Source organism: Oncorhynchus tshawytscha, unplaced genomic scaffold, assembly GCF_018296145.1.
Source record: "Oncorhynchus tshawytscha isolate Ot180627B unplaced genomic scaffold, Otsh_v2.0 Un_contig_4498_pilon_pilon, whole genome shotgun sequence".
Taxonomy (NCBI): Eukaryota; Metazoa; Chordata; class Actinopteri; order Salmoniformes; family Salmonidae; genus Oncorhynchus; species Oncorhynchus tshawytscha.
In genome coordinates this window covers 77,287-90,000 of record NW_024609304.1, presented here as the reverse complement: position 1 = coordinate 90,000, position 12,714 = coordinate 77,287, and the positions used below count along the sequence as shown (strand labels likewise).

Sequence of the window (12,714 nt, the reverse complement as noted above, 5' to 3'; positions counted from 1 at the left end):
CCCTGGTAAATAAAATCACTTCCTGTCTTTTATATATATCTATGAGTGTTAGAATTATTGTATGTATTTACAGGTAGAAGTCTGGGTGTGTGTTTATAGAGAAGACCCGTGTGTTTCAACAGTTTCTGAATACAGTCTGTAGTCTCTCTCAGGTGGTCTTCGTTCGTTGGATCAAACGTTATGAGTTGACCGGATCGACCTTGGTGTTGGTCGGGTCAAGGTCAGGTGTCGTTAGCGTGTCGTTCATCAGATGATGGGGACTCCGTCCGTGTTGTAGATCATACCCGTGGTGGGTTCGTATGTCCCGGCCAGGTAGTACAGGTCTTGGCTGTCGGCGTAGCGACGTGTCAGAGTCATGGTTTCGTACTCCGACACGCTGACCACCAGACACTTGTGACTGACCGTCTGGACATCGTTCTCATCGCTGTGGGATGACTGGTACAGAGCCCGCTGCAGAGACACGTTAACACACAGGTACACACGTTAACAACAAATACACACGTTAACAACAAATACACACGTTAATACACAGGCCCGCTGCAGAGAGTGGTGTGGTAGGGTGTGGTGTGGTAGGGTGTGGTGTGGTAGGGTGTGGTGTGGTAGGGTGTTAAGGGTGTGGTGTGGTAGGGTGTGGTGTGGTAGGGTGTGGTAGGGTGTGGTGTGGTTGGGTTTGGTAGGGTGTGGTGTGGTAGGGTGTGGTGTGGTAGGGTGTGGTGTGGTAGGGTGTGGTAGGGTGTGGTGTGGTAGGGTGTTGTAGGGTGTGGTAGGGTGTGGTGTGGTAGGGTGTGGTAGGGTGTGGTGTGGTTGGGTTTGGTAGGGTGTGGTGTGGTAGGGTGTGGTAGGGTGTGGTGTGGTAGGGTGTGGTAGGGTGTTGTAGGGTGTGGTGTGGTAGGGTGTGGTTGGGTTTAGTAGGGTGTGGTGTGGTAGGGTGTGGTGTGGTAGGGTGTGGTAGGGTGTGGTGTGGTAAAGTGGTGTGGTAGGGTGTGGTGTGGTAGGGTGTGGTGTGGTAGTGTGTGGTGTGGTAGGGTGTGGTGTGGTAGGGTGTGGTGTGGTGTGGTAGGGTGTGGTAGGGTGTGGTGTGGTAGGGTGTGGTAGGGTGTGGTGTGGTAGGGTGTGGTAGGGTGTGGTGTGGTGTGGTGTGGTTGGGTTTGGTAGGGTGTGGTGTGGTAGGGTGTGGTAGGGTGTGGTAGGGTGTTGTAGGGTGTGGTGTGGTAGGGTGTGGTTGGGTTTGGTAGGGTGTGGTAGGGTGTGGTGTGGTAGGGTGTGGTAGGGTGTGGTGTGGTAGGGTGTGGTGTGGTAGGGTGTGGTGTGGTAGTGTGTGTGTGGTAGGGTGTGGTGTGGTAGGGTGTGGTAGGGTGTGGTGTGGTAGGGTGTGGTGTGGTAGGGTGTGGGGGTAGGGTGTGGGGGTAGGATGTGGTAGGGTGTGGTGTGGTAGGGTGTGGGGGTAGGGTGTGGGGGTAGGATGTGGTAGGGTGTGTTTGGGGGTGTAGTGTGTTAGGGTGTGTTTGGGGTGTAGTGTGTGGTAGGGTGTGTTTGGGGGTGTGGTATATGGTGTGGTAGGGTGTGGGTGTGGTAGGGTGTGGTAGGGTGTGGTGTGGTAGTGTGGTGTGGTAGGGTGTGGTAGGGTGTGGTAGGGTGTGTGTGGGGGGTGGTAGTGTATGGTAGTGTGGTAGTGTGTGTGGTGTGGTAGTGTGTGGTAGTGTGTGGTAGGGTGTGGTGTGGTAGGGTGTGGTGTGGTAGGGTGTGGTAGGGTGTGGTAGTGTGTGGTAGGGTGTGTGGTGTGGTAGTGTGTGGTAGGGTGTGTAGGGTGTGGTAGTGTGTGGTAGGGTGTGTAGGGTGTGGTAGGGTGTGGTAGTGTGTGGTAGGGTGTGGTAGGGTGTGTGTGTGGTGTGGTAGGGTGTGTAGGGTGTGGTAGTGTGTGTGGTGTGGTAGTGTGTGGTAGGGTGTGGTAGTGTGTGTAGGGTGTGGTAGTGTGTGGTAGTGTGTGGTAGTGTGTGGTAGGGTGTGGTAGGGTGTGGTAGGGTGTGGTAGTGTGGTAGGGTGTGGTAGGGTGTGGTAGTGTGTGTGGTGTGGTAGGGTGTGGTAGTGTGTGGTAGGGTGTGGTAGGGTGTGTAGGGTGTGGTAGGGTGTGGTAGTGTGGTAGGGTGTGGTAGGGTGTGGTAGTGTGTGTAGGGTGTGGTAGTGTGTGGTAGGGTGTGTAGGGTGTGGTAGGGTGTGGTAGGGTGTGGTAGTGTGGTAGGGTGTGTAGGGTGTGGTAGTGTGTGGTAGGGTGTGGTAGTGTGTGTGGTGTGGTAGGGTGTGGTAGTGTGTGGTAGGGTGTGGTAGGGTCTCACCTCCATGAAGTCTTTCCTCTGGTTGGAGGAGAGCAGAGATGAAGGAAGAGACTGACCAGACATCTGATCCCAGTTCTAAAAGGAGAGAGACGGGGGAAAGATGGGAAGAGGGGGGAAGAGATGGGGAGAGAGAGATGATGGGGAGAGAGAGAGATGGGGAGGGAGAGAGAGATGGGGAGAGAGAGAGATGGGGAGAGAGAGATGGGGAGAGAGAGAGAGATGGGGAGGGAGAGAGAGAGATGGGGAGGGAGAGAGAGATGGGGAGGGAGAGAGAGATGGGGAGGGAGAGAGAGATGGGGAGAGAGAGAGATGGGGAGGGAGAGAGAGATGGGGAGAGAGATGGGGAGGAGAGAGATGGGGAGGGAGAGAGAGATGGGGAGGGAGAGAAATGGGGAGGGAAATGGGGAGGAGAGAGAGAGATGGGGAGGGAGAGAGAGAGATGGGGAGGGAGAGAGAGATGGGGAGGGAGAGAGAGATGGGAGGGAGAGAAAGAGAGAGAGATGGGGAGGGAGAGAGATGGGGAGGAGAGAGAGATGGGGAGGGAGAGGGAAAGAGAGATGGGGAGGGAGAGAGAGATGGGGAGGAGAGAGAGATGGGGAGGGAGAGAGAGATGGGGAGGGAGAGAGAGAGATGGGGAGGGAGAGAGAAATGGGGAGGAGAGAGAGAGATGGGGAGGAGAGAGAGAGATGGGGAGGAGAGAGATGGGAGGGAATGATGGGGAGAGAAATAGATGGGGAGAGAGAGAGATGGGGAGGGAGAGAGATGGGGAGAAGAAGAGAAGAGATGGGGAGGGAGAGAGAGATGGGGAGGGAGAGAGAGATGGGGAGGGAGAGAGAGATGGGGAGGGAGAGAGAGATGGGGAGGGAGAGAGAGATGGGGAGGGAGGGAGAGAGAGATGGGGAGGGGATGGGGAGAGAGATGGGGAGGGAGAGAGAGATGGGGAGGGAGAGAGAGATGGGGAGGGAGAGAGATGGGGAGGGAGAGAGAGATGGGGAGGGAGAGAGAGATGGGGAGGGAGAGAGAGATGGGGAGGGAGAGAGAGATGGGGAGGGAGAGAGAGATGGGGAGGGAGAGAGAGATGGGGAGGGAGAGAGAGAGATGGGGAGGGAGAGAGATGGGGAGGAGGGAGAGAGAGATGGGGAGGGAGAGAGAGAGATGGGGAGGGAGAGAGAGAGATGGGGAGGGAGAGAGAGATGGGGAGAGAGAGAGAAAATGGGGAGAGAGAAACAAAGAGAGAGATGGGGAGGGAGAGAGAGATGGGGAGGGAGAGAGGATGGAGAGGGAGAGAGAGATGGGGAGGGAGAGAGAGATGGGGAGGGAGAGAGAGATGGGGAGGGAGAGAGAGATGGGGAGGGAGAGAGATGGGGAGGGAGAGAGAGATGGGGAGGGAGAGAGAGAGATGGGGAGGGAGAGAGAGATGATGGGGAGGGAGAGAGATGGGGAGGGAGAGAGAGATGGGGAGGGAGAGAGAGATGGGGAGGGAGAGAGATAAAACCAGTTAACTCTGACCCCTGACCCCTACCTTCTTGTCGTGTAGTTTCTTGCCAGGGTTGGTCACCGGGTGATAAAACCAGCTGACCTCTGACCCCTACCTTCTTGTTGTGTAGTTTCTTGCCAGGGTTGGTCTCCTCCGGGTGATAAAACCAGCTGACCTCTGACCCCTACCTTCTTGTCCTGTAGTTTCTCTGCCAGGGTTGGTCTCCTCCGGGTGATAAAACCAGCTGACCCCTGACCCCTACATAAAACCAGCTGACCTCTGATGTCGTGTAGTTTCTCTGCCAGGGTTGGTCTCCTCCGGGTGATAAAACCAGCTGACCTCTGACCCCTACCTTCTTGTTGTGTAGTTTCTTGCCAGGGTTGGTCTCCTCCGGGTGATAAAACCAGCTGACCCCTGACCCCTACCTTCTTGTTGTGTAGTTTCTTGCCAGGGTTGGTCTCCTCCGGGTGATAAAACCAGTTGACCTCTGACCCCTACCTTCTTGTTGTGTAGTTTCTTGCCAGGGTTGGTCTCCTCCGGGTGATAAAACCAGCTGACCTCTGACCCCTACCTTCTTGTTGTGTAGTTTCTTGCCAGGGTTGGTCTCCTCCGGGTGATAAAACCAGTTGACTCTGACCACCATGTTGGATCCCCAGCTCTCCCACATGCTCTGAATCTTCCCTATGAAGGGCAGGTTGGGTCGGCCGGCTGAAAGGAACACGGCGCAGTCCCCGATGCCAATCATCTCTCTCCCCCGCACGATGGCCTTGTAGAACAGCTTCTTAGCCTTCCCTTTCATACCACGCCTCTGGACACAGACAGGCAGAAAGACAGTCAGACAGGCAGGCAGGCAGACAGACAGACAGAAAGTCAGAAAGGCAGACAGAAAGTCAGAAAGACAGACAGGCAAGAAAGACACAGACAGACAGAGAGACAGACAGACAGACAGACAGAGGGTATGCAAGGAGAAATTTCTCTGGCTAATCTTCTGGAACCCAGCCCCCCTCAAAATAAAACAGACTCAAGTGTCATCGAGAGCTTCAAAATATTCCAAGCGTCTCCCTCTCACCTGTGTGGGATTACCGAACCACTTCCAGAGCTGTCTGGCAGGCAGGAAGGCAGAGATCTTAGGTCTGTTCTCTACACTCGGTAATCGCTGTCTCTTAGCCAGCTCCTTGGTGGTGGGGAGGTGGGCCCCCTCCCTGCGCCGTGGCCTGCCCACCGACCCCACACCTCCCTGGGACTTCTGCCGGGCTGGACGACCCCGGGGCCTGGCTGGCTGGGAGGACGGAGAGATAGACGGGGGAGGAGAGGAGGGAGATTGATCTTCTCCTAATACTTCCTCCTCTTCCTCTTCCGTCTTTTTCAACTTCTTAATTTCTTCCTCTTCCTCCTTCTCTTCCTCCACCTCTACCTCCTCCTGTGGGGTAGTTGGAGGGGGGGAGACGGGGAGAGGTGCAGGGGGAGCGGGGGCGGTCTCCTCGTCAGAACTACAAGAGGACTCCTCGTCAGTGGAGGAGGAAGAGGAAGAGGAGGTGCTAGAGGAGGATGAGGAGGAGGAGGCTGGGGAGGAGGGGTGGGAGCAGCTGGAGCTACACTTTGTTTTCTTCCTCGTCTCCTCCTCTTCCTCAGATCCTGAACTACTGCTGCCGTGAGACCCCCCTGTCTCCTCCCCTCTCTTCTCTTCCCCTTGTTTCGTTCTCTCCTCTCTCTTTGGTTCTCTGTCCCCCCCTCCACCCCGGTCTCTTTCTCTGCCCAGAGAAGGCGTTCTGTAGGCGGGTTCTCTCCCCAGCAGCCCCGCCTCGCTCTCCGGAGCCCTCCCCTTTACCCTCTTCGGCTTCTGGCTGGCTGCGGCCGTGGAGAGAGGTGTGTGTTCTTGCCGTAAGCCCTTGGCCTCCAGCAGCCCTGCCTCGCTCTCCGGAGCCCTCCCCTTTACCCTCGCCGGCTTCTGGCTGGCTGCAGCCGTGGAGAGAGGTGTGTGTTCTTGCCGTAAGCCCTTGGCCTCCAGCAGCCCTGCCTCGCTCTCCGGAGCCCTCCCCTTTACCCTTGCCGGCTTCTGGCTGGCTGCGGCTGTGGAGAGGGGTGTGGGTTCTTGCCGTAAGCCTCTGGCCTCCAGCAGCATCAGAGCCTTGGTCTTCTTGGTCTTGGGTGAGGTCACGCCCTCGTGGTCCAGCTTTACTAGGGGTTCCTCTAGGAGGGCCTTACGCCCATGTCGCACCCCGCCCTGCCCTCCCACCCCGCCCTCCCCCGGGACATGCCTGGGTCTGGAGATACCAGGAATAAAGGTGCTAGGGTCCGGTCTGGATCTGACAGCAGAGAGGTCTGAGCTGGGTCTGGGTTTAGAGGTACTGGAGCTGGGCCCAGGGCTGGTTCTGGGTTTAGAGGTACTGGAGCTGGGCCCGGGGCTGGGTTTAGAGGTACTAGAGCTGGACCCAGGGCTGGTTCTGGGTTTAGAGGTACTGGAGCTGGGCCCAGGGCTGGTTCTGGGTTTAGAGGTGCTGGAGCTGGGCCCAGGGCTGGTTCTAGGTTTGGAGGTACTGGAGCTGGACCCAGCGCTGGCTCTGGGCCTGGTAGAAGGATCCAGGGCGGGCCTGGGTTTGTTATGGTTCTGTTTGGGTCTGGAGATTGCTTTGGGAGCGGTTCTGGGTTTGTTGTGATCAGGATTAAAGTTAGCTGCAGGCCCAGGGAGTTCTGCTGTAGAGTTAGGTCTAGGTTTGGATTTTGGTACGGAGGTAAGGTTAGTTTTAGGGTTAGGTAGAAGAGGCTTGGGTCTGATGATAGGTGAAGTAGAGTTGGGTTTAAGTAGTGGAGGGAGAGTTTAGACTTAGGGTTGGTTTTAGGGTTAGGTTGGGTGCTGACGTTACAAGAGGTGAGGTTGGGTTGGCTGTACAGGTCCACCCTTAGAATCTTCCCGTAAGGGGCTGGGTGGTAGAGGGAGGGGGCTTGGGAGAGGCTGGGCTGGGTCTCATAGGGTTCTGGCTGCGTGGGGGGCAGGGGGCTTGGAGGGTCGGCCTGGTCCCGGCCTGGGGGCAGACAGGGGTCTTTCCTGAGCAGGCCTCTGGGAGGAGGAGGGCCTGTCCTGGGCTGGTCTGGTGGGGAGCTGAGGTCTGTCTGGAGCCTGGCTGGGTCCCGGGGGGGGCATCGTCTCCCGGGGGTCTGGGCTCACTGGGGGCTCTAGAGGGAAGGAAAGGCAGGAGTTAACAAATGACTGACTTGAGTTTACAGACCTAACAGGAATAACAGACCTAACAGGAATAACAGACCTAACAGGAATAACAGACCTAACAGGAATAACAGACCTAACAGGAATAACAGAATCCACAGACCTAACAGGAATAACAGACCTAACAGGAATAACAGACCTAACAGGAATAACAAAATTCACAGACCTAACAGGAATAACAGACCTAACAGGAATAACAGACCTAACAGGAATAACATAATCCACAGACCTAACAGGAATAACATAATCCACAGACCTAACAGGAATAACATAATCCACAGACCTAACGGGAATAACATAATCCACAGACCTAACAGGAATAACATAATCCACAGAGCTAACAGGAATAACAGACCTAACAGGAATAACATAATCCACAGACCTAACAGGAATAACATAATCCACAGACCTAACAGGAATAACATAATCCACAGACCTAACAGGAATAACAGACCTAACAGGGATAACATAATTCACAGACCTAACAGGAATAACATAATCCACAGATCTAACAGGAATAACAGAATCCACAGACCTAACAGGAATAACAGAATCCACAGACCTAACAGGAATAACATAATCTACAGACCTAACAGGAATAACAGACCTAACAGGGATAACATAATTCACAAACCTAACAGGAATAACATAATCCACAGATCTAACGGGAATAACAGACCTAGCAGGAATAACATAATTCACAGACCTAACAGAAATAACATAATCCACAGACCTAACAGGGAATAACATAATCCACAGACCTAACAGGAATAACATAATTCACAGACCTAACAGGGTAACAGGGGAATAACATAATCCACAGACCTAACAGGAATAACATAATCCACAGACCTAACAGGAATAACATAATCCACAGACCTAACAGGAATAACATAATCCACAGACCTAACAGGAATAACAGACCTAACAGGGATAACAATCCACAGACCTAACAGGAATAACATAATCCACAGACCTAACAGGAATAAAAATCCACAGACCTAACAGGAATAACATAATACACAGACCTAACAGGAATAAAAATCCACAGACCTAACAGGAATAACATAATCCACAGACCTAACAGGAATAACATAATCCACAGACCTAACAGGGTTAACAGACCTAACAGGGTTAACATAATCCACAGACCTAACAGGAATAACATAATCCACAGACCTAACAGGAATAACATAATCCACAGACCTAACAGGAATAACATAATCCACAGACCTAACAGGAATAACATAATCCACAGACCTAACAGGAATAACAGAATCCACAGACCTAACAGGAATAACATAATCCACAGACCTAACAGGAATAACAATCCACAGACCTAACAGGAATAACATAATCCACAGACCTAACAGGAATAAAAATCCACAGACCTAACAGGAATAACATAATCCACAGACCTAACAGGAATAACATAATCCACAGACCTAACAGGGTTAACAGACCTAACAGGGTTAACATAATCCACAGACCTAACAGGAATAACATAATCCACAGACCTAACAGGAATAAAAATAACATAATACAGACCTAACAGGAATAACATAATACCACAGACCTAACAGGAATAAAAATAAGACCTAACCACAGACCTAACAGGAATAACATAATCCACAGACCTAAACAGGAATAACATAATCCACAGACCTAACAGGGAATAACATAACAGACAACAGGGACCACAGACCTAACAGGAATAACATAATCCACAGACCTAACAGGAATAACATAATCCACAGAGCTAACAGGAATAACAGACCTAACAGGGATAACAATCCACAGACCTAACAGGAATAACATAATCCACAGACCTAACAGGAATAAAAATCCACAGACCTAACAGGAATAACATAATCCACAGAGCTAACAGGAATAACAGACCTAACAGGGATAACAATCCACAGACCTAACAGGAATAACATAATCCACAGACCTAACAGGAATAAAAATCCACAGACCTAACAGGAATAACATAATACACAGACCTAACAGGAATAAAAATCCACAGACCTAACAGGGTTAACATAATCCACAGACCTAACAGGGTTAACAGACCTAACAGGGTTAACATAATCCACAGACCTAACAGGGAATAACAGAATCAGACCTAACAGGAATAACATAATCCACAGACCTAACAGGAATAACATAATCCACAGACCAGGAATAACAGACCTAACAGGGATAACATAATTCACAGACCTAACAGGAATAACATAATCCACAGATCTAACAGGAATAACATAATCCACAGATCTAACGGGAATAACAGAATCCACAGACCTAACAGGAATAACATAATCTACAGACCTAACAGGAATAACAGAATCAACAGACCTAACAGGAATAACATAATTCACAGACCTAACAGGGTTAACAGACCTAACAGGGTTAACATAATCCACAGACCTAACAGGAATAACATAATCCACAGACCTAACAGGAATAACATAATCCAGACCTAACAGGAATTACAGACCTAATAGGGATAACATAATTCACAAACCTAACAGGGTTAACAGACCTAACAGGGTTAACATAATCCACAGACCTAACAGGGTTAACAGACCTAACAGGAATAACAGAATCCACAGACCTAACAGGAATAACATAATCCACAGACCTAACAGGAATAACATAATCCACAGACCTAACAGGAATAAAAATCCACAGACCTAACAGGAATAAAAATCCACAGACCTAACAGGAATAACATAATACACAGACCTAACAGGAATAAAAATCCACAGACCTAACAGGAATAACATAATCCACAGACCTAACAGGGTTAACAGACCTAACAGGGTTAACATAATCCACAGACCTAACAGGAATAACATAATCCACAGACCTAACAGGAATAACATAATCCACAGACCTAACAGGAATAACATAATCCACAGACCTAACAGGGTTAACAGACCTAACAGGGTTAACATAATCCACAGACCTAACAGGAATAACATAATTCACAGACCTAACAGGGAACATAATTCACAACAGGGATAACATAATCCACAGACCTAACAGGAATAACAGACCTAACAGGAATAACATAATTCACAAACCTAACAGGAATAACATAATCCACAGACCTAACAGGAATAACAGACCTAACAGGAATAACATAATCCACAGACCTAACAGGAATAACATAATCCACAGACTAACAGGAATAACAGACCTAGCAGGAATAACATAATCCACAGACCTAACAGGAATAACATAATTCACAGACCTAACAGGGTTAACAGACCTAACAGGGTTAACATAATCCACAGACCTAACAGGAATAACATAATCCACAGACCTAACAGGAATAACATAATCCACAGACCCAACAGGGATAACAGACCCAACAGGGATAACAGACCCAACAGGGATAACAGACCCAACAGGACCTAACAGACCCAACAGGAATAACAGACCCAACAGGGATAACAGACCCAACAGGGATAACAGACCCAACAGGGATAACAGACCCAACAGGGAATAACAGACCCAACAGGAATAACAGACCTAACAGGAATAACAGACCTAACAGGACCCTAACAGGAATAACAGGTCTCCGATTGGCTCACCAGGTTTGGGTTTGGGTTTCTTGGCAGGTCTCCCTCTGCCCTTGGGGGCGGAGTCCCCTGTTTTAGGCCTCGTCTCACTGGTGTCCTTGCTGCACTTCCTGACACGCCTCCTGGAGCAGCTGGCCACTAGCAGCGCGGGGATAACTCAGCACCTACAGGGGGCAGGTTTAACATCAGAATCATCAGACAGACTGAACAACCTGACTGGGAAAGAATACAAGAGTGTGTGTGTGTCCTTGTGTGTGTCCTTGTGTGTGTGTGTGTGTGTGTGTCCTTGTGTGTGTCCTTGTGTGTGTCCTTGTGGGAATGTGTGTGTCCTTGTGTGTGTCCTTGTGTGTGTCCTTGTGTGTGTGTGTGTGTCCTTGTGTGGAGTGTGTGTCCTTGTGTGGTGTGTGTGTCCTTGTGTGTGGGAGTGTGTGTGTCCTTGTGGTGTGTGTGTGTCCTTGTGGGAGTGTGTGTGTCCTTGTGTGTGTGTGTAACAACAGAGTCCTTGTGTGGGAGTGTCTGTCCTTGTGTGAGACCTCTGTCCTTGTGTGAGTGTCTGTCCTTGTGTGAGTGTCTGTCCTTGTGTGAGTGTCTGTCCTTGTGTGAGTGTCTGACCCTTGTGTGAGTGTCTGTCCTTGTGTGAGTGTCTGTCCTTGTGTGAGTGTCTGTCCTTGTGTGAGTGTCTGTCCTTGTGTGAGTGTCTGTCCTTGTGTGAGTGTCTGTCCTTGTGTGAGTAATCTGTCCTCTGTCCTTGTGTGTGTGTGAGTGTGTCCTTGTGTGAGTGTCTGTCCTTGTGTCCTTGTGTGGGAGAGGGGGCTGTGTCCTTACACTGTATCTTGTAGTCCAGGGGGCAGCAGTCTGATGTGGGAGAGGGGGCTGTGTCCTTACACTGTATCTTGTAGTCAGGGGGCAGCAGTCTGATGTGGGAGAGGGGGCTGTGTCCTTACACTGTATCTTGTACTCAGGGGCAGCAGTCTGATGTGGGAGAGGGGCTGTATCCTTTAACATAATCCACACTGTATCTTGTACTCAGGGGCAGCAGTCTGATGTGGGAGAGGGGCTGTGTCCTTACACTGTATCTTGTAGTCTGGGGGCAGCAGTCTGATGTGGGAGAGGGGCTGTGTCCTTACACTGTATCTGGTAGTCAGGGGGCAGCAGTCTGATGTGGGAGAGGGGCTGTGTCCTTACACTGTATCTTGTACTCAGGGGGCAGCAGTCTGATGTGGGAGAGGGGGCTGTGTCCTTACACTGTGTAGTCAGGGGGCAGCAGTCTGATGTGGGAGAGGGGCTGTATCTTGTAGTCAGTCAGCAGTCTGATGTGGGAGAGGGGCTGTATCCTTGTAGTCAGGGGCAGCAGTCTGATGTGGGAGAGGGGGCTGTATCTTGTAGTCAGGGGGCAGCAGTCTGATGTGGGAGAGGGGCTGTCTTGTAGTTGTGTGGGGCAGCAGTCTGATGTGGGAGTGTCTGTCTTGTGTCCTTGTGGGGGCAGCAGTCTGATGTGGGAGAGGGGGCTGTGTCCTTACACTGTATCTTGTAGTCAGGGGGCAGCAGTCTGATGTGGGAGAGGGGCTGTGTCCTTACACTGTATCTTGTAGTCAGGGGGCAGCAGTCTGATGTGGGAGAGGGGCTGTGTCCTTACACTGTGTCTTGTAGTCAGGGGGCAGCAGTCTGATGTGGGAGAGGGGCTGTGTCCTTACACTGTATCTTGTAGTCAGGGGGCAGCAGTCTGATGTGGGAGAGGGGGCTGTATCTTGTAGTCAGGGGGCAGCAGTCTGATGTGGGAGAGGGGTGTCTGTATCTTGTAGTCAGGGGCAGCAGTCTGATGTGGGAGAGGGGCTGTGTCCTTACACTGTATCTTGTAGTCAGTGGGCAGCAGTCTGATGTGGGAGAGGGGCTGTATCTTGTAGTCAGGGGGGGCAGCAGTCTGATGTGGGAGAGGGGCTGTGTCTTGTATCTTGTAGTCAGGGGGCAGCAGTCTGATGTGGGAGAGGGGCTGTGTCCTTACACTGTATCTTGTAGTCAGGGGCAGCAGTCTGATGTGGGAGAGGGGCTGTATCTTGTAGTCAGGGGGCAGCAGTCTGATGTGGGAGAGGGGCT

General features: G+C 51.4%; 1 protein-coding gene across 1 annotated transcript in view; it reads right to left on the bottom strand.

Annotated features, from left to right (window-relative positions):
• Nucleotides 1-235: 235 nt before the first annotated feature.
• The window catches only part of LOC121844556 (trinucleotide repeat-containing gene 18 protein-like), a 78,335-nt gene continuing 65,856 nt past the window's right edge, over nt 236-12,714 (bottom strand). Inside the window, exons 27-36 of the mRNA XM_042314792.1 lie at nt 12,363-12,695; nt 11,865-12,110; nt 11,635-11,754; nt 11,446-11,534; nt 10,633-10,758; nt 6,675-6,932; nt 4,880-6,618; nt 4,382-4,618; nt 2,334-2,408; nt 236-450 (exon numbers count right to left, since the gene is read on the bottom strand). Coding sequence (XP_042170726.1) covers nt 247-450; nt 2,334-2,408; nt 4,382-4,618; nt 4,880-6,618; nt 6,675-6,932; nt 10,633-10,758; nt 11,446-11,534; nt 11,635-11,754; nt 11,865-12,110; nt 12,363-12,695 — 3,427 coding nt within the window. The 3' untranslated portion in view covers nt 236-246. The remainder of the gene's footprint in view (nt 451-2,333; nt 2,409-4,381; nt 4,619-4,879; nt 6,619-6,674; nt 6,933-10,632; nt 10,759-11,445; nt 11,535-11,634; nt 11,755-11,864; nt 12,111-12,362; nt 12,696-12,714) is intronic.